Source organism: Oncorhynchus keta, unplaced genomic scaffold (genome assembly GCF_023373465.1).
Source record: "Oncorhynchus keta strain PuntledgeMale-10-30-2019 unplaced genomic scaffold, Oket_V2 Un_contig_540_pilon_pilon, whole genome shotgun sequence".
Lineage (NCBI taxonomy): Eukaryota > Metazoa > Chordata > Actinopteri > Salmoniformes > Salmonidae > Oncorhynchus > Oncorhynchus keta.
In genome coordinates, this window is record NW_026288272.1 from 107657 (window position 1) to 127500 (window position 19844).

Here is a 19844-nt window from a genome sequence, read left to right on the forward strand (position 1 = left end):
TTACATCAGACATTGAACTATATATTTATATATTAATATATATATTAATATATATATTAATATATATATATTAATATATATATATTAATATATTAATTAATGAATAGAACGAATTTGGAGCTGCGTTTTTAAAAATGTCCCGTGAGCGAGGAGCGTTTTCTAGCGGAGCGGTTAGAAAGGACATGGAGCGCCCGTGAGCGAGGAGCGTTTTCTAGCGGTTAGAAAGGACATGGAGCGCCCGTGAGCGAGGAGCGTTTTCTAGCGGTTAGAAAGGACATGGAGCGCCCGTGAGCGAGGAGCGTTTTCTAGCGGTTAGAAAGGACATGGAGCGCCCGTGAGCGAGGAGCGTTTTCTAGCGGTTAGAAAGGACATGGAGCGCCCGTGAGCGAGGAGCGTTTTCTAGCGGAGCGGTTAGAAAGGACATGGAGCGCCCGTGAGCGAGGAGCGTTTTCTAGCGGTTAGAAAGGACATGGAGCGCCCGTGAGCGAGGAGCGTTTTCTAGCGGAGCGGTTAGAAAGGACATGGAGCGCCCGTGAACGAGGAGCGTTTTCTAGCGGATAGGTTAGAAAGGACATGGAGCGCCCGTGAACGAGGAGCGTTTTGGAGCGCCCGTGAGCGGATAGGTTAGAAAGGACATGGAGCGCCCGTGAGCGAGGAGCGTTTTCTAGCGTTAGTTAGAAAGGACATGGAGCGCCCGTGAGCGAGGAGCGTTTTCTAGCGTAGCGGATAGAAAGGACATGGAGCGCCCGTGAACTAGCGGTTAGAAAGGACATGGAGCGCCCGTGAACGAGGAGCGTTTTCTAGCGGAGCGGTTAGAAAGGACATGGAGCGCCCGTGAGCGAGGAGCGTTTTCTAGCGGTTAGAAAGGACATGGAGCGCCCGTGAGCGTTTTCTAGCGTAGCGGTTAGAAAGGACATGGAGCGCCCGTGAGCGAGGAGTGTGATTTCCGACCACTCAGCTCCGCTCACACTCTGCAGCAATGACAATGAAACAGCCCATCAATAACACTGCTTCATTGCTGCAGATAGAAGTCTGACTCATGTGTGATGTTATTTATGAGCCAGTCAGTAGCTGTAGTCCTTTCATTCCCCACCTGACCCACAGTCACACTGTCTGAGTCCCAAATGCCACCCCATTCCCTTATATAGTGCGCGACCTTTGACCAGGCCCGATAGGGAGTAGGGTTCCATTTGGGACTAGAGCCACAGTTAATGCTCTTATAGGAATGGCTGACCTGTGGGCTCCATTAAAGTCCTTGGCTGGCGTGCTGGCAGCTACACAGAAATAGCCCGTCAAGCCCCTTTGTTCAGCCGCCACAGGTTTCTGTCAGCTAGCTAGCGCCACTATGGGTTTGATTGAGCTTGAAGAGAGATGTCCCATGGTGGTACATGTATCGGTATACGAGCAGTTAAGGGAAAGGGGAGAGAACAGAGTAGATGGTGGTACATTATGTTTCTGTATACTAACAGTAGAAAGGACAAGAGCGCCCGTGAACAGAGTAGATGGTGGTACATGAGCGCCCGTATACTAACAGTTAAGGGAAAGCGCCCGGAGAGAACAGAGTTAGATGGTGGTACATTATGTTTCTGTATACTAACAGTTAAGGGAAAGGGGAGAGAACAGAGTAGATGGTGGGACATTATGTTTCGAGTATACTAACAGTTAAGGGAAAGGAGAGAACAGAGTAGATGGTGGTACATGTTTCTTATACTAACAGTTAAGGGAAAGACATGGGAGAGAACAGAGTAGATGGTGGTACATGTTTCTGTATACTAACAGTTAAGGGAAAGGGGAGAGAACAGAGTAGATGGTGGTACATGTTTCTGTATACTAACAGTTAAGCTGGTAGAAAGGGAAAGGAGAAGAACAGAGTAGATGGTGGTACATGTTTCTGTATACTAACAGTTAAGGGAGAGAACAGAGTAGATGGTGGTACATTATGTTTCTGTATACTAACAGTTAAGGGAAAGGGGATGGGTTTGAGAACAGAGTAGATGGTGGTACATGTTTCTGTATACTAACAGTTAAGGGAAAGGGGAGAGAACAGAGTAGATGGTGGTACATTATGTTTCTGTATACTAACAGTTAAGGGAAAGGGAGAGAACAGAGTAGATGGTGGTACATTATGTTTCTGTATACTAACAGTTAAGGGAAAGGGGAGAGAACAGAGTAGATGGTGGTACATTATGTTTCTGTATACTAACAGTTAAGGAAAGGGGAGAGAACAGAGTAGATGGTGGTACATTATGTTTCTGTATACTAACAGTTAAGGGAAAGGGGAGAGAACAGAGTAGATGGTGGTACATTATGTTTCTGTATACTAACAGTTAAGGGAAAGGGGAGAGAACAGAGTAGATGGTGGTACATTATGTTTCTGTATACTAACAGTTAAGGGAAAGGGGAGAGAACAGAGTAGATGGTGGTACATTATGTTTCTGTATACTAACAGTTAAGGGGAGAGAACAGAGTAGATGGTGGTACATTATGTTTCTGTATACTAACAGTTAAGGGAAAGGGGAGAGAACAGAGTAGATGGTGGTACATTATGTTTCTGTATACTAACAGTTAAGGGAAAGGGGAGAGAACAGAGTAGATGGTGGTACATTATGTTTCTGTATACTAACAGTTAAGGGAAAGGGAGAGAACAGAGTAGATGGTGGTACATGTTTCTGTATACTAACAGTTAAGGGAAAGGAGAGAACAGAGTAGATGGTGGTACATGTTTCTGTATACTAACAGTTAAGGGAAAGGGGAGAGAACAGAGTAGATGGTGGTACATTATGTTTCTGTATACTAACAGTTAAGGGAAAGGGGAGAGAACAGAGTAGATGGTGGTACATGTTTCTGTATACTAACAGTTAAGGGAAAGGAGAGAACAGTAGAGTAGATGGTGGTACATTATGTTTCTGTATACTAACAGTTAAGGGAAAGGGGAGAGAACAGAGTAGATGGTGGTACATGTTTCTGTATACTAACAGTTAAGGGAAAGGGGAGAGAACAGAGTAGATGGTGGTACATTATGTTTCTGTATACTAACAGTTAAGGGAAAGGGGAGAGAACAGAGTAGATGGTGGTACATTATGTTTCTGTATACTAACAGTTAAGGGAAAGGGGAGAGAACAGAGTAGATGGTGGTACATTATGTTTCTGTATACTAACAGTTAAGGGAAAGGGGAGAGAACAGAGTAGATGGTGGTACATTATGTTTCTGTATACTAACAGTTAAGGGAAAGGGGAGAGAACAGAGTAGATGGTGGTACATTATGTTTCTGTATACTAACAGTTAAGGGAAAGGGGAGAGAACAGAGTAGATGGTGGTACATTATGTTTCTGTATACTAACAGTTAAGGGAAAGGGGAGAGAACAGAGTAGATGGTGGTACATGTTTCTGTATACTAACAGTTAAGGGAAAGGGGAGAGAACAGAGTAGATGGTGGTACATTATGTTTCTGTATACTAACAGTTAAGGGAAAGGGGAGAGAACAGAGTAGATGGTGGTACATTATGTTTCTGTATACTAACAGTTAAGGGAAAGGGGAGAGAACAGAGTAGATGGTGGTACATTATGTTTCTGTATACTAACAGTTAAGGGAAAGGGGAGAGAACAGAGTAGATGGTGGTACATTATGTTTCTGTATACTAACAGTTAAGGGAAAGGGAGAGAACAGAGTAGATGGTGGTACATTATGTTTCTGTATACTAACAGTTAAGGGAAAGGGAGAGAACAGAGTAGATGGTGGTACATTATGTTTCTGTATACTAACAGTTAAGGGAAAGGGGAGAGAACAGAGTAGATGGTGGTACATTATGTTTCTGTATACTAACAGTTAAGGGAAAGGGGAGAGAACAGAGTAGATGGTGGTACATTATGTTTCTGTATACTAACAGTTAAGGGAAAGGGGAGAGAACAGAGTAGATGGTGGTACATTATGTTTCTGTATACTAACAGTTAAGGGAAAGGGGAGAGAACAGAGTAGATGGTGGTACATTATGTTTCTGTATACTAACAGTTAAGGGAAAGGGAGAGAACAGAGTAGATGGTGGTACATTATGTTTCTGTATACTAACAGTTAAGGGAAAGGGGAGAGAACAGAGTAGATGGTGGTACATTATGTTTCTGTATACTAACAGTTAAGGGAAAGGGGAGAGAACAGAGTAGATGGTGGTACATTATGTTTCTGTATACTAACAGTTAAGGGAAAGGGGAGAGAAAAGAGTAGATGGTGGTACATGTTTCTGTATACTAACAGTTAAGGGAAAGGGGAGAGAACAGAGTAGATGGTGGTACATGTTTCTGTATACTAACAGTTAAGGGAAAGGGGAGAGAACAGAGTAGATGGTGGTACATGTTTCTGTATACTAACAGTTAAGGGAAAGGGGAGAGAACAGAGTGAAGTTGGTTAGGTTTATGGGTTCTGACTCCTCGGGGTGACTGTTAAATATAGTGAAGTTGGTTAGGGTCATAGGTTATGGGTTGTTCTGACTCATGGGGGTGACTGTTAACCCTAACCAACTTCACTATATTTAACAGTCACCCCCAGGAGTCAGAACAACCCATAACCCTAACCAACATCACTATATTTATGGATCAACTCTCTGTGCCTCCTAGAGCATTACATGCATTTGTTTGTGACATTCACAGTTGAGTGCTGTCAGTGTCATATGACAAACCTGGGCAGTCTCAACTGGTTCAGAACAGAGATGGCAGAGAGAGAGCCTGTGGGAGGGACCACAGGATGAGAGAGAGCCTGTGGGAGGGACCACAGGATGAGAGAGAGCCTGTGGGAGGGACCACAGGATGAGAGAGAGCCTGTGGGAGGGACCACAGGATGAGAGAGAGCCTGTGGGAGGGACCACAGGATGAGAGAGAGCCTGTGGGAGGGACCACAGGATGAGAGAGAGCCTGTGGGAGGGACCACAGGATGAGAGAGAGCCTGTGGGAGGGACCACAGGAGGAGAGAGAGCCTGTGGGAGGGACCACAGGAGGAGAGAGAGCCTGTGGGAGGGACCACAGGAGGAGAGAGAGCCTGGGAGGGACCACAGGGGAGGGACCTGTGGGAGGGAGGAGGGAGCCTGTGGGAGGGACCACAGGAGGAGAGAGAGCCTGTGGGAGGGACCACAGGAGGAGAGAGAGCCTGTGGGAGGGACCACAGGAGGAGAGAGAGCCTGTGGGAGGGACCACAGGAGGAGAGAGAGCCTGTGGGAGGGACCACAGGAGGAGAGAGAGCCTGTGGGAGGGACCACAGGAGGAGAGAGAGCCTGTGGGAGGGACCACAGGAGGAGAGAGAGCCTGTGGGAGGGACCACAGGAGGAGAGGCGTGGTGAAGATTTATTTGCCTAGATTACTATAAGCTTTCTCACGGGTGTGTGCAGTGTGGATGGACGCTCAGTGTGTGAAGGGGAAGCTCTGCAGAGTAACAGGTTGGAGAGACTCCTTGGAGGACCTGGGGTTTGATGAGCTTGATCAACCTGGTGGTGACAGAGGAATGAAATGCTTCTTGTGCTTCAGCTGTGAGGGAGGAATCTAAAGAAGACTGCTTGTTGTTTCTCTTCTTGTCTATTTGAGGATGTTTTCTTGTCAAAGAGGTTGTCTCAGGTGAGCAGTACAATACGGTGGCTTCTCTGAGTGCTAGTTTTACTCTGGACTTTTACTTCCACATACAGTTGACTTCAACAGTTGTATTTTCTACTTCACAGTCGGCTACTGTGTGTTCAGTTAGGAGGTAGTGAGGGAAGTTATTTTGGCAAGGAGATAGTGTAGTAATAACTGTAAAGCCGAAGCCCCCATAGATTGTATCGAATTACTGTCAGTGTGTCCGCGTTACCTCAATTAGGCAGCAACCTCATCCTTATTACATTTAAACGGTAGGCTACAACCTCATCCTTATTACATTTAAACGGTAGGCTGCAACCTCATCCTTATTACATTTAAACGGTAGGCTGCAACCTCATCCTTATTACATTTAAACGGTAGGCTGCAACCTCATCCTTATTACATTTAAACGGTAGGCTGCAACCTCATCCTTATTGCATTTAAACGGTAGGCTGCAACCTCATCCTTATTACATTTAAACGGTAGGCTGCAACCTCATCCTTATTACATTTAAACGGTAGGCTGCAACCTCATCCTTATTACATTTAAACGGTAGGCTGCAACCTCATCCTTATTACATTTAACCGGTAGGCTGCAACCTCATCCTTATTACATTTAAACGGTAGGCAGCAACCTCATCCTTATTACATTTAAACGGTAGGCTGCAACCTCATCCTTATTACATTTAAACGGTAGGCAGCAACCTCATCCTTATTGCATTTAAACGGTAGGCAGCAACCTCATCCTTATTACATTTAAACGGTAGGCAGCAACCTCATCCTTATTACATTTAAACGGTAGGCAGCAACCTCATCCTTATTACATTTAAACGGTAGGCTGCAACCTCATCCTTATTACATTTAAACGGTAGGCTGCAACCTCATTTCCTGCAACCTCATCCTTATTACATTTAAACGGTAGGCTGCAACCTCATCCTTATTGCATTTAAACGGTAGGCTGCAACCTCATCCTTATTACATTTAAACGGTAGGCTGCAACCTCATCCTTATTGCATTTAAACGGTAGGCTGCAACCTCATCCTTATTACATTTAAACGGTAGGCTGCAACCTCATCCTTATTACATTTAAACGGTAGGCTGCAACCTCATCCTTATTACATTTCAACGGTAGGCTGCAACCTCATCCTTATTACATTTCAACGGTAGGCTGCAACCTCATCCTTATTACATTTCAACGGTAGGCTGCAACCTCATCCTTATTACATTTCAACGGTAGGCTGCAACCTCATCCTTATTACATTTCAACGGTAGGCTGCAACCTCATCCTTATTACATTTCAACGGTAGGCTGCAACCTCATCCTTATTACATTTCAACGGTAGGCTGCAACCTCATCCTTATTACATTTCAACGGTAGGCTGCAACCTCATCCTTATTACATTTCAACGGTAGGCTGCAACCTCATCCTTATTACATTTCAACGGTAGGCTGCAACCTCATCCTTATTACATTTCAACGGTAGGCTGCAACCTCATCCTTATTACATTTCAACGGTAGGCTGCAACCTCATCCTTATTACATTTCAACGGTAGGCTGCAACCTCATCCTTATTACATTTCAACGGTAGGCTATAGGCTGCAACATTTCAACGGTAGGCTGCAACCTCATCCTTATTACATTTCAACGGTAGGCTGCAACCTCATCCTTATTACATTTCAACGGTAGGCTGCAACCTCATCCTTATTACATTTCAACGGTAGGCTGCAACCTCATCCTTATTACATTTCAACGGTAGGCTGCAACCTCATCCTTATTACATTTCAACGGTAGGCTGCAACCTCATCCTTATTACATTTCAACGGTAGGCTGCAACCTCATCCTTATTGCATTTCAACGGTAGGCTGCAACCTCATCCTTATTGCATTTAAACGGTAGGCTGCAACCTCATCCTTATACAGGTTACAGCATTTAAACGGTAGGCTGCAACCTCATCCTACAGGTAAACTGACATTAGGCATTTAAACGGTTAGGCTGCAACCTCATCCTTATTAGGCATTTACAACGGTTAGGTCTCTACAGGTAAAACAACCTCATGTCCTTAGGCAGTATGTCTCTACAGGTAAAACAACACTACTAGGTTACAGTATGTCTCTACAGGTAAAACAACACTACATAGGTTACAGTATTCTCTACAGGTAGGCTGCAACACGACATCCTAGGTTACAGTATGTCTCTACAGGTAAAACTAGGTTACAACTACTAAAACGACATCTAGGTTACAGTATGTCTCTACAGGTAAAGGCTGCAACACTACTAGGCATTTACAGTACACAGGTAAAACGACACTACTAGGTTACAGTATGTCTCTACAGGTAAAACGACACTACTAGGTTACAGTATGTCTCTACAGGTAAAACGACACTACTAGGTTACAGTATGTCTCTACAGGTAAAACGACACTACTAGGTTACAGTATGTCTCTACAGGTAAAACGACACTACTAGGTTACAGTATGTCTCTACAGGTAAAACGACACTACTAGGTTACAGTATGTCTCTACAGGTAAAAGGCTGCAACCTCACAGGTCACTACTAGGTTACAGTATGTCTCTACAGGTAAAACAACACTAGGTTAGGTTACAGTATGTCTCTACAGGTAAAACAACACTACTAGGTTACATGTATAAAACAACACTCTAGGTTACAGGTAAAACGACACTACTAGGTTACAGTATGTCTCTACAGGTAAAACAACACTACTAGGTTACAGTATGTCTCTACAGGTAAAACGACACTACTAGGTTACAGTATGTCTCTACAGGTAAAACAACACTACTAGGTTACAGTATGTCTCTACAGGTAAAACAACACTACTAGGTTAAAGTATGTCTCTACAGGTAAAACAACACTACTAGGTTACAGTATGTCTCTACAGGTAAAACGACACTACTAGGTTACAGTATGGGGCTGTGTGTGGTTAGCGCATGGGGCTGTGTGTGGTTAGCGTATGGGGCTGTGTGTGGTTAGCGTATGGGGCTGTGTGTGGTTGGCGTATGGGGCTGCGTGTGGTTAGCGTATGGGGCTGTGTGTGGTTAGCGTATGGGGCTGTGTGTGGTTAGCGTATGGGGCTGTGTGTGGTTAGCGTATGGGGCTGTGTGTGGTTGGCGTATGGGGCTGTGTGTGGTTGGCGTATGGGGCTGTGTGTGGTTGGCGTATGGGGCTGTGTGTGGTTAGCGTATGGGGCTGTGTGTGGTTGGCGTATGGGGCTGTGTGTGGTTGGCGTATGGGGCTGTGTGTGGTTGGCGTATGGGGCTGTGTGTGGTTGGCGTATGGGGCTGTGTGTGGTTGGCGTATGGGGCTGTGTGTGGTTGGCGTATGGGGCTGTGTGTGGTTGGCGTATGGGGCTGCGTGTGGTTGGCGTATGGGGCTGCGTGTGGTTGGCGTATGGGGCTGCGTGTGGTTGGCGTATGGGGCTGCGTGTGGTTGGCGTATGGGGCTGCGTGTGGTTGGCGTATGGGGCTGCGTGTGGTTGGCGTATGGGGCTGCGTGTGGTTGGCGTATGGGGCTGGGGCTGCGTGTGGTTGGCGTATGGGGCTGTGTGTGGTTGGCGTATGGGGCTGTGTGTGGTTGGCGTATGGGGCTGTGTGTGGTTGGCGTATGGGGCTGTGTGTGGTTGGCGTATGGGGCTGTGTGTGGTTGGCGTATGGGGCTGTGTGTGGTTGGCGTATGGGGCTGTGTGTGGTTGGCGTATGGGGCTGTGTGTGGTTGGCGTATGGGGCTGTGTGTGGTTGGCGTATGGGGCTGTGTGTGGTTGGCGTATGGGGCTGTGTGTGGTATTTGTGGGGTTGGCAGTTCGAGGGTGTCAGTTATCCTCACCTAAAATGAACACCTGCCACCTGCTGAACGTGGGTAGATTTTGCCGTTGGCAGGTAAGAATGTATAATTCTCCAGCTATGTTAGTGCTTGGCAGTACTCCAGGCTCTGCAGTGGGGGTATTTCATAAAAATAGTCAAGCATGGGCCCAAGTGAGTTGTGATTTATAGCTAAATAAAAGCTGCAGTAGCTGCTTTCAAAGTATTAATGCCATTTTGTTTCGTATCTGTTAATGCACAAAGAAAGCTATAACATTAGGATTCAGATATCAGGCAGCAACACTGCCTGTCTGGGGGGCTTTGAGTGCTGAAATATTTGTTTTTAGAAGCAATGGGCACAGGCATAAAAGTTGGTCTAATTTACTCAAGTATCCTACAGTGATTTCTTGTTAATTTACATTGTTTTGTTCACGAGCTAGGTTACTTTTTCAATGTTTGAGTTTCCTCCCACTTCTAGCAAAAAGAGACCTCGTTGGCTCTCTACTAGTGACACAGGCACATGTGATGACTTGAGTGGCCCTGTTACCAAGGTAACCTTAAAAGGGCAGCTAAACATTTTTTGTCTGATATTTATGTTAAAAATACTCGGGTCACAGAATAGTAAATTACATTGAGAAATATAACCAATAACTTCTTACTAGTAATACATTTCTTGTTTTAGAAACATTACTAAGCATGGCAGTTTGTTTGTTTCTTTGTGCAGCACATTTTTTTAAATTTTGGCTGGTAAAAAATCTTATTGGCTGGTAGATTTATTTTCTATCTACCTGCCACAGTGGCTGCTATACAAACAAGTTAGTTTTAGGCCCTGTCTAGGCCTGTCTTTTATCTGTCTGTGTCCTCTCCTTACCCGGTGTGTGTCGTTTGATAGAATAAAAGTTTACCAAATGATCTTCAGCCCAGCTTGATCAAAACAGGAAATTATGTCCTGAACTGACTGACTGGGGATAATGGAGAATAGGTAGACTTTCTCTCCCCAAGAGTGCGTGTTTTTTTAATTTATTTTTTATTTTTACCTTTATTTTACTAGGCAAGTCAGTTAAGAACAAATTCTTATTTTCAATGACGGCCTAGGAACAGTGGGTTAACTGCCTGTTCAGGGGCAGAACGACAGATTTGTACCTTGGTTACTAGTCCAACGCTCTAACCACTAGGCTACCGTGCGTGTGCGTGTGTGTGTGTGTGTGTGTGTGGTTTGACTGTTAGTCCCCCTGACTCTCTCCTCTCTCTGCAGCGCTGCACTCAGGCCGGCCAGTCGTTGATGGAGTTCTTGCAGGGGAGCGGTGACTACTGCCACGCCCAACATCTCAGCGCTTGAGCCCAGGCCCCCCGGGGGGAGGATGGCCCTGCTGCCCTGCTGCACCTCCCACCCCTGAATGCCCACAGCCAGGTCGCCCTCTCCACCCAGACACCCCCACTCTGACTGTAGACTGACTGACGGACGGCAGGCCCACTAACTCACCAGATGGGGTAGTGAGTGTCGGTGGCCAAGGGCAGCGTAAGCTAACGGACAGCTACCTCTTCACCCCCCCGGCACCTTACTCTTCACCCTGTCCAACCCCCACTCTATTCCCAGCACCCCAAGACACCCTGGACAGGAGAGACTTGAGAGGACCTTGTAAAGTCCTTCTGAGGTGGGGTGTTGTTGCTGGGGTTTGTTCCTCAGCCTCAGAGAGACTAGCAGGGGTGACCTGCCTTCTTGGCTTCCTGCCCGGCTTCCTGCCTGCTGTGTCAGGACAGTGTAGTGTAGCTGGTGGGCTGGGTGCTCCTCTGTCAGGGTGAGTTCGGGCCCCTGGGTCTGGGTCGACGTCGTGGCGTCTTCTCCTGAGAGTGGGATCCTCAGTGTGTCCAGAATGAACCGTCCGGCTCCCCCCGTCGAGGTCTCCTACAAGAACATGAGGTTCCTCATCACACACAACCCCACCAACGCCACCCTCGACACCTTCATCGAGGTGAGACAGAGAAGAACCTTCCACACAACACCACTAACACCACTCTTATCACCTTCATCGAGGTGAGACAGAGAAGAACCTTCCACACAACACCACTAACACCACTCTTATCACCTTCATCGAGGTGAGACAGAGAAGAACCTTCCACACAACACCACTAACACCACTCTTATCACCTTCATCGAGGGGAGACAGAGAGGAATCTTCCAGACTGTTATGGCTCTCGGTCGTCTAATGCTGCTGAGTTAGAAGTGGTACCTAGGTAACTGATCTAAAATCAGATTACTCCTCCGAGTTCACACTGCACGTTCTTAGCCCAGGGCTAAGCTTCATGAATATTCATGTTAGGTGAAAATGGAAATGTCACAATGAATGGAATTTGATGACAATTAATATTTAAATTGGGTGACAATCTGTGATTGGCTAACCCTCTGAACTTGTTTCTAAGAACAGAGTGTGAGCCTCTCAGGGAAAACCCAGAACTGATGGTAGATCAGCATCTAGGGAAAACTTAATCCTACTCGGTCTGATTGATATTACCACTGTAACTAGCTGTGTCATGTGACAGGGTGGTTACCAAATCAATCTAACTGGTATTACAACTGTCATTGTCAAACCTCCGACTCATGAATGGTTTTAATGAAGTTACCTCTCCCTATTCCAGGACCTGAAGCAGTATGGTGCAACAACAGTGGTGCGGGTGTGTGAGGTCACCTACGACAAGACACCTCTGGAGAAGGATGGCATCACAGTCATGGTGCGCAAGATACACACACACACACACACACACACACACACACACACACACACACACACACATATATAGGATCCCTCTTCTCTACACTCTCTCACTAGGGTCCTATTCACTAGCAACCAAACGGAAGCAAAACAGGCTGAAACGAAGGGGTGCCGAAAGTTCTGGTACGCTGTGCACTAATGAATACGACCCTGGTGGTGTTCAGTAGGTACAAAATGAGGTGAAACGTGGCCTGCTACTGTCTGAACTGGCCCATTGAGACTAGTCTACTGCTATCTGAACTGGTCCATTGAGACTAGTCTACTGCTATCTGAACTGGTCCATTGAGACTAGTCTACTGCTATCTGAACTGGTCCATTGAGACTAGTCTACTCGCTCTGTTTAAAAAAAAAATGTATCCAGTATGTTCCTACTGACCCTGTTTCCTCTCTCTCTGCCATGTGGAGGATGTTATTCATGATCTCACCCTGCTGCACATGTGTTGGAGTAGAGGAAACACTACCTCCTGCCCCGAACACACACACACACACACATCTGGCTCAGCGTCAGTGTTTACCTCATGGTTTACTCCTCTCTTGTCTCCCAACATCCTCTCCTCTCACCTGGTCTTTCTTTTTCTTCACTCTCTCTCTCCTTTCTCTCTCTCCTTTCTCTCTCTCCTTTCTCTCCCTCTGAGTTAATAATGTTGTTGAGAGCAGAGAGCGGGTACCCTCTCAGAGGAGGGGTAGCATCAGATGAGAAGAATGTAGGGATGTAGAGATAGCTAGAGGCCTGGGTTACATAAGGCCCTTAACCACCCTCTCTGTCTGTTGTGTTATCAGAGTGACACGGTCACACAGAGTCCTCTCTCTTCTCTTCCCTGTGTGAGAGAGAGCCTTGTATCCTGGCTGACTGAGTCCTCTCTCTTCTCTTCCCTGTGTGAGAGAGAGCCTTGTATCCTGGCTGACTGAGTCCTCTCTCTTCTCTTCCCTGTGTGAGAGAGATCCTTGTATCCTGGCTGACTGAGTCCTCTCTCTTCTCTTCCCTGTGTGAGAGAGATCCTTGTATCCTGGCTGACTGAGTCCTCTCTCTTCTCTTCCCTGTGTGAGAAAGAGCCTTGTATCCTGGCTGACTGAGTCCTCTCTCTTCTCTTCCCTGTGTGAGAAAGAGCCTTGTATCCTGGCTGACTGAGTCCTCTCTCTTCTCTTCCCTGTGTGAGAGAGAGCCTTGTATCCTGGCTGACTGAGTCCTCTCTCTTCTCTTCCCTGTGTGAGAGAGATCCTTGTATCCTGGCTGACTGAGTCCTCTCTCTTCTTCCCTTCCTGGCTGACTGAGTCCTCTCTCTTCTCTTCCCTGTGTGAGAGAGATCCTTGTATCCTGGCTGACTGAGTCCTCTCTCTTCTCTTCCCTGTGTGAGAGAGAGCCTTGTATCCTGGCTGACTGAGTCCTCTCTCTTCTCTTCCCTGTGTGAGAGAGAGCCTTGTATCCTGGCTGACTGAGTCCTCTCTCTTCTCTTCCCTGTGTGAGAGAGAGCCTTGTATCCTGGCTGACTGAGTCCTCTCTCTTCTCTTCCCTGTGTGAGAAAGAGCCTTGTTCCCCTGTCCTCTCTCTTCTCTTCCCTGTGTGAGAGAGAGCCTTGTATCCTGGCTGACTGAGTCCTCTCTCTTCTCTTCCCTGTGTGAGAGAGATCCTTGTATCCTGGCTGACTGAGTCCTCTCTCTTCTCTTCCCTGTGTGAGAAAGAGCCTTGTATCCTGGCTGACTGAGTCCTCTCTCTTCTCTTCCCTGTGTGAGAAAGAGCCTTGTATCCTGGCTGACTGAGTCCTCTCTCTTCTCTTCCCTGTGTGAGAGAGATCCTTGTATCCTGGCTGACTGAGTCCGGCTCTGGTCAAAGGTAGTGCACTATGTAGGGAATAGGGTGCCATTTGGGACGTACCCTTGTACACTTGCTGACTGACTGGCTCAGTGCCTCCTCTTCAATAGGAACACAGCAGAGAGCAGAAGATTAGCCACCAGCTGAGAGAGAGAGACTGGCTGGCAGGTGAAACCCAGTTCCCTGTTCCCCTCCACGTCTCCCTGAACTCCAGATGAAAACCATGTTGTCTGTCTCATTCAGAACGCTGTGTAATGTGCTGTTCTGTCTGACATGGCTCGGGATGCTTTCATTGCTCAAAGAGGTTATTTATTGGCATTATATGGGGAAATGTTACTCCCACACTCTGCTTTTACAGGTTACTTTAGTCTTACCAGTGTATCAGTAATGGTGGGGGTATATTTGGAGGCCATATATAACCAGTAATAACAGTGGTAAGTACCAGAGGTGTGTCCATCCACCTTGTGACTGACTTAACATAGACCATCCTCTGTAGCATGTGATAACGTTCAGCTGGCTGATATAAAGGGACTGTGGACTCATTCAGGAAGTGGCCCAAAATGGCACCCTATTGTGTCTATATAGTGCACTACTTTTGAGCAGAGCTGTGTGGGCCCTAATCATAAGTAGTGCACTGCACTATAAAGGGAATAGGGTGCCAGATTTGAGACCTACACTCTGCCAAACGTCTCGCTGGTTGTCGTATGAGAGTCAAGTTGCAGAGGAAGAAGGATACCATGGTGACAAGGTCTGTTCTGGGGGTTCTGAGAAACAGCCCAAGACGTTCTTCGGGCCACAATTAGAACTCTGCCTCCTCCTCCTCCAAGTTCTTGTCTTTAGCTCTGGGCTGCGTTGGTTGGACTTGGAATGAGCTTCACGACATGAATAGCTTACTGTTGACATACCAGGCGGCTCTGTTCACCTCTTAGTAAATGTAAATGTTATTTTTAACCACATCCTCTCTACAGTCGAAGATTCTATTAGGGAGAGATTTACTCTCAAGGTTGTCACAACGGGTTCCTGTTGTGGGTTTTGCCTGTGTGTTACTGGTAGAATGGATCCTGTTGTGGGTTTTGCCTGTGTGTTACTGGTAGAATGGATCCTGTTGTGGGTTTTGCCTGTGTGTTACTGGTAGAATGGATCCTGTTGTGGGTTTTGCCTGTGTTACTGGTAGAATGGATCCTGTTGTGGGTTTTGCCTGTGTTACTGGTAGAATGGATCCTGTTGTGGGTTTTGCCTGTGTGTTACTGGTAGAATAGATCCTGTTGTGGGTTTTGCCTGTGTGTTACTGGTAGAATAGATCCTGTTGTGGGTTTTGCCTGTGTTACTGGTAGAATGGATCCTGTTGTGGGTTTTGCCTGTGTTACTGGTAGAATGGATCCTGTTGTGGGTTTTGCCTGTGTGTTACTGGTAGAATAGATCCTGTTGTGGGTTTTGCCTGTGTGTTACTGGTAGAATAGATCCTGTTGTGGGTTTTGCCTGTGTTACTGGTAGAATGGATCCTGTTGTGGGTTTTGCCTGTGTGTTACTGGTAGAATAGATCCTGTTGTGGGTTTTGCCTGTGTTACTGGTAGAATGGATCCTGTTGTGGGTTTTGCCTGTGTGTTACTGGTAGAATAGATCCTGTGGTGGGTTACTGGTAGAATGGATCCTGTTGTGGGTTTTGCCTGTGTTACTGGTAGAATGGATCCTGTGGTGGGTTACTGGAAGAGTAGATCCTGTTGTGGGTTACTGGTAGAGTAGATCCTGTTGTGGGTTACTGGTAGAGTAGATCCTGTTGTGGGTTACTGGTAGAGTAGATCCTGTTGTGGGTTACTTGTAGAGTAGATCCTGTTGTGGGTTACTTGTAGAGTAGATCCTGTTGTGGGTTACTTGTAGAGTAGATCCTGTTGTGGGTTACTTGTAGAGTAGATCCTGTTGTGGGTTACTTGTAGAGTAGATCCTGTTGTGGGTTACTTGTAGAGTAGATCCTGTTGTGGGTTACTTGTAGAGTAGATCCTGTTGTGGGTTTTGCCTGTGTTACTGGTAGAATGGATCCTGTGGTGGGTTACTGGTAGAGTAGATCCTGTTGTGGGTTACTTGTAGAGTAGATCCTGTTGTGGGTTACTGGTAGGATGGATCCTGTTGTGGGTTACTTGTAGAGTAGATCCTGTTGTGGGTTACTGGTAGAATGGATCCTGTTTTGTGGGTTTTGATCCTGTTGTGGGTTTTGTTACTGGTAGAATGGATCCTGTTGTGGGTTTTGCCTGTGTGTTACTGGTAGAATAGATCCTGTTGTGGGTTTTGCCTGTGTGTTACTGGTAGAATAGATCCTGTTGTGGGTTTTGCCTGTGTTACTGGTAGAATGGATCCTGTGGTGGGTTACTGGTAGAATAGATCCTGTTGTGGGTTACTTGTAGAGTAGATCCTGTTGTGGGTTACTTGTAGAGTAGATCCTGTTGTGGGTTACTTGTAGAGTAGATCCTGTTGTGGGTTACTTGTTTTAGAGTAGATCCTGTTGTGGGTTACTTGTAGAAGTAGATCCTGTTGTGGGTTACTTGTAGAGTAGATCCTGTTGTGGGTTACTTGTAGAGTAGATCCTGTTGTGGGTTACTTGTAGAGTAGATCCTGTTGTGGGTTACTTGTAGAGTAGATCCTGTTGTGGGTTACTTGTAGAGTAGATCCTGTTGTGGGTTACTTGTAGAGTAGATCCTGTTGTGGGTTACTTGTAGAGTAGATCCTGTTGTGGGTTACTGGTAGAGTAGATCCTGTTGTGGGTTACTGGTAGAATGGATCCTGTTGTGGGTTTTGCCTGTGTTACTGGTAGAATAGATCCTGTTGTGTTTTGCCTGTTGTTACAGTAGAATGGATCCTGTTGTGGGTTTTGCCTGTGTGTTACTGGTAGAATGGATCCTGTTGTGGGTTTTGCCTGTGTGTTACTGGTAGAATGGATCCTGTTGTGGGTTTTGCCTGTGTGTTACTGGTAGAATGGATCCTGTTGTGGGTTTTGCCTGTGTTACTGGTAGAATGGATCCTGTGGTGGGTTACTGGTAGAGTAGATCCTGTTGTGGGTTACTTGTAGAGTAGATCCTGTTGTGGGTTACTTGTAGAGTAGATCCTGTTGTGGGTTACTTGTAGAGTAGATCCTGTTGTGGGTTACTTGTAGAGTAGATCCTGTTGTGGGTTACTTGTAGAGTAGATCCTGTTGTGGGTTACTTGTAGAGTAGATCCTGTTGTGGGTTACTTGTAGAGTAGATCCTGTTGTGGGTTACTTGTAGAGTAGATCCTGTTGTGGGTTACTTGTAGAGTAGATCCTGTTGTGGGTTACTTGTAGAGTAGATCCTGTTGTGGGTTACTGGTAGAGTAGTTACTTGTAGAGTATATCCTGTTGTGGGTTACTTGTAGAGTAGATCCTGTTGTGGGTTGATCCTGTTGTGGGTTACTTGTAGAATGGATCCTGTTGTGGGTTACTTGTAGAGTAGATCCTGTTGTGGGTTACTTGTAGAGTAGATCCTGTTGTGGGTTACTTGTAGAGAATAGATCCTGTTGTGGGTTTTGCCTGTGGGTTACTGGTAGAATGGATCCTGTTGTGGGTTACTTGTTGATCCTGTTGTGGGTTACTTGTAGAATAGATCCTGTTGTGGGTTACTTGTAGAATGGATCCTGTTGTGGGTTACTTGTAGAATGGATCCTGTTGTGGGTTACTTGTAGAATAGATCCTGTTGTGGGTTACTTGTAGAGTAGATCCTGTTGTGGGTTACTTGTAGAGTAGATCCTGTTGTGGGTTGCCTGTGGGTTTGTAGAGTAGATCCTGTTGTGGGTTACTGGTAGAGTAGATCCTGTTGTGGGTTACTTGTAGAGTAGATCCTGTTGTGGGTTACTTGTAGAGTAGATCCTGTTGTGGGTTACTTGTAGAGTAGATCCTGTTGTGGGTTGGGTTTGTAGAATGGATCCTGTTGTGGGTTTTGCCTGTGTTACTGTAGAGTGGATCCTGTTGTGTTTTGCCTGTGTTACTGGTAGAATGGATCCTGTTGTGGGTTACTGGTAGAGTAGATCCTGTTGTGGGTTACTTGTAGAATGGATCCTGTTGTGGGTTACTTGTAGAGTATATCCTGTTGTGGGTTACTTGTAGAGTATATCCTGTTGTGGGTTACTTGTAGAGTAGATCCTGTTGTGGGTTACTTGTAGAGTAGATCCTGTTGTGGGTTACTTGTAGAGTAGATCCTGTTGTGGGTTACTGGTAGAATGGATCCTGTTGTGGGTTTTGCCTGTGTTACTGGTAGAATGGATCCTGTTGTGGGTTACTGGTACAATGGATCCTGTTGTGGGTTACTGGTAGAATGGATCCTGTTGTGGGTTACTGGTACAATGGATCCTGTTGTGTGTTTTGCCTGTGTGTTACTGGTAGAATGGATCCTGTTGTGTGTTACTGGTAGAATGGATCCTGTTGTGTGTTTTGCCTGTGTGTTACCAGTACAATGGGTCCTGTTGTGTGTTACTGGTAGAATGGATCCTGTTGTGTGTGTTACTGGTAGAATGGATCCTGTGTGTGTCTAAAATGGCACCCTAATATCCTATATGTTGCATTACTTTGTACCATTTTTTTCCCATGGCAAAAATGTAAACCCGAAGCAGACCAAACTCGTTGATCCTTTAACTTGCTGGATGTTGTGGCTGTAGTTTGAAAAGCCATGTGACCCTGGATGACGACATAATGATGTTTCCAACATTATGGCTGTTTTCCCCAAAACGTTATAGCCGCTTGGTGTTTTGTTTCTAATGAGTATCACAATACTGGTATGGTCCCGACCCCTGGTATGGGTCCGACCCCTGGTATGGGTCCGACCCCTGGTATGGGTCCGACCCCTGGTATGGGTCCGACCCCTGGTATGGGTCCCGACCCCTGGTATGGGTCCGACCCCTGGTATGGGTCCCGACCCCTGGGCTCTGGGCCCTATGACCCGTTTGGGACGCAGCCTGCAGTGTCCATGTGGAACGACCCTTAACCCCAGGATAGAGTTGGTTCACAGCCACCACACCTGTTGTTCCCTCACTGGAGATGATCAGAAGAAAACAGCAGTAGGAAACGCTGACTGGCGCTGACAAGACATCCTCTTGTTCATCCTGTAATATCAGTCCTTCAGATCACTTTCTTGTTTTGTTTTTTGAGAAAGTCCCAGTTGCACCCTTCTATTCATGGCAGTGTGAAATAGTGATGTCATCATAACACCTTTCCCAGCCAGGCCTGTGATCCACTGGCTCAGCTGAGCCCCCAAGGGCTTTTGAAGGGAGTTGTTGTCAAGGTAACGCATTGTCGTCAAACACACAAGATGTTTGTCCCTGGGAGCAGGTATTGTGTTGTTGGAAGTCCCACTCCACTAGAAGATAAGAGATGTCTCTCTGTCTCTCTCTGTCTCTCTCTGTCTCTCTCTGTCTCTCTCTGTCTCTCTCTGTCTCTCTCTGTCTCTCTCTGTCTCTCTCTCTCTCTCTCTCTCTCTCTCTGAATCTCTCTCTCTCTCTGTCTCTCTCTGTCTCTCTCTGTCTCTCTCTTGTCTCTCTCTGGTCTCTCTCTTGTCTCTCTCTGGTCTCTCTCTTGTCTCTCTCTTGTCTCTCTCTTGTCTCTCTCTTGTCTCTCTCTTGTCTCTCTCTTGTCTCTCTCTTGTCTCTCTCTTGTCTCTCTCTTGTCTCTCTGTCTGTCTCTCTCTGTCTGTCTCTCTGATCTGTCTCTCTCTCTCTGTCTCTCTCTCTGTCTCTCTCTCTGTCTCTCTCTGTCTCTCTCTGTCTCTCTCTGTCTCTCTCTCTGTCTCTCTCTCTGTCTCTCTCTCTGTCTCTCTCTCTGTCTCTCTCTCTGTCTCTCTCTCTGTCTCTCTCTCTGTCTCTCT

At 46.3% G+C, this 19844-nt stretch overlaps 1 protein-coding gene across 4 annotated transcripts in view; it reads left to right on the forward strand.

Moving 5' to 3' along the window:
* The window catches only part of LOC127925282 (protein tyrosine phosphatase type IVA 3-like), a 56519-nt gene that overhangs the window by 23110 nt on the left and 13565 nt on the right, over positions 1-19844 (forward strand). For 2 of the 4 annotated variants that reach the window (XM_052510148.1, XM_052510149.1), the window contains exons 2-3: positions 10658-11375; positions 12040-12132. In XM_052510148.1, the coding sequence (XP_052366108.1) occupies positions 11277-11375; positions 12040-12132 (192 nt within the window). In that variant the 5' untranslated portion in view covers positions 10658-11276. Of the gene's footprint in view, positions 1-5354; positions 5597-10657; positions 11376-12039; positions 12133-19844 lie in introns of those variants that run through there. The other 2 variants (XM_052510150.1, XM_052510147.1) reach the window with 2 other exon arrangements.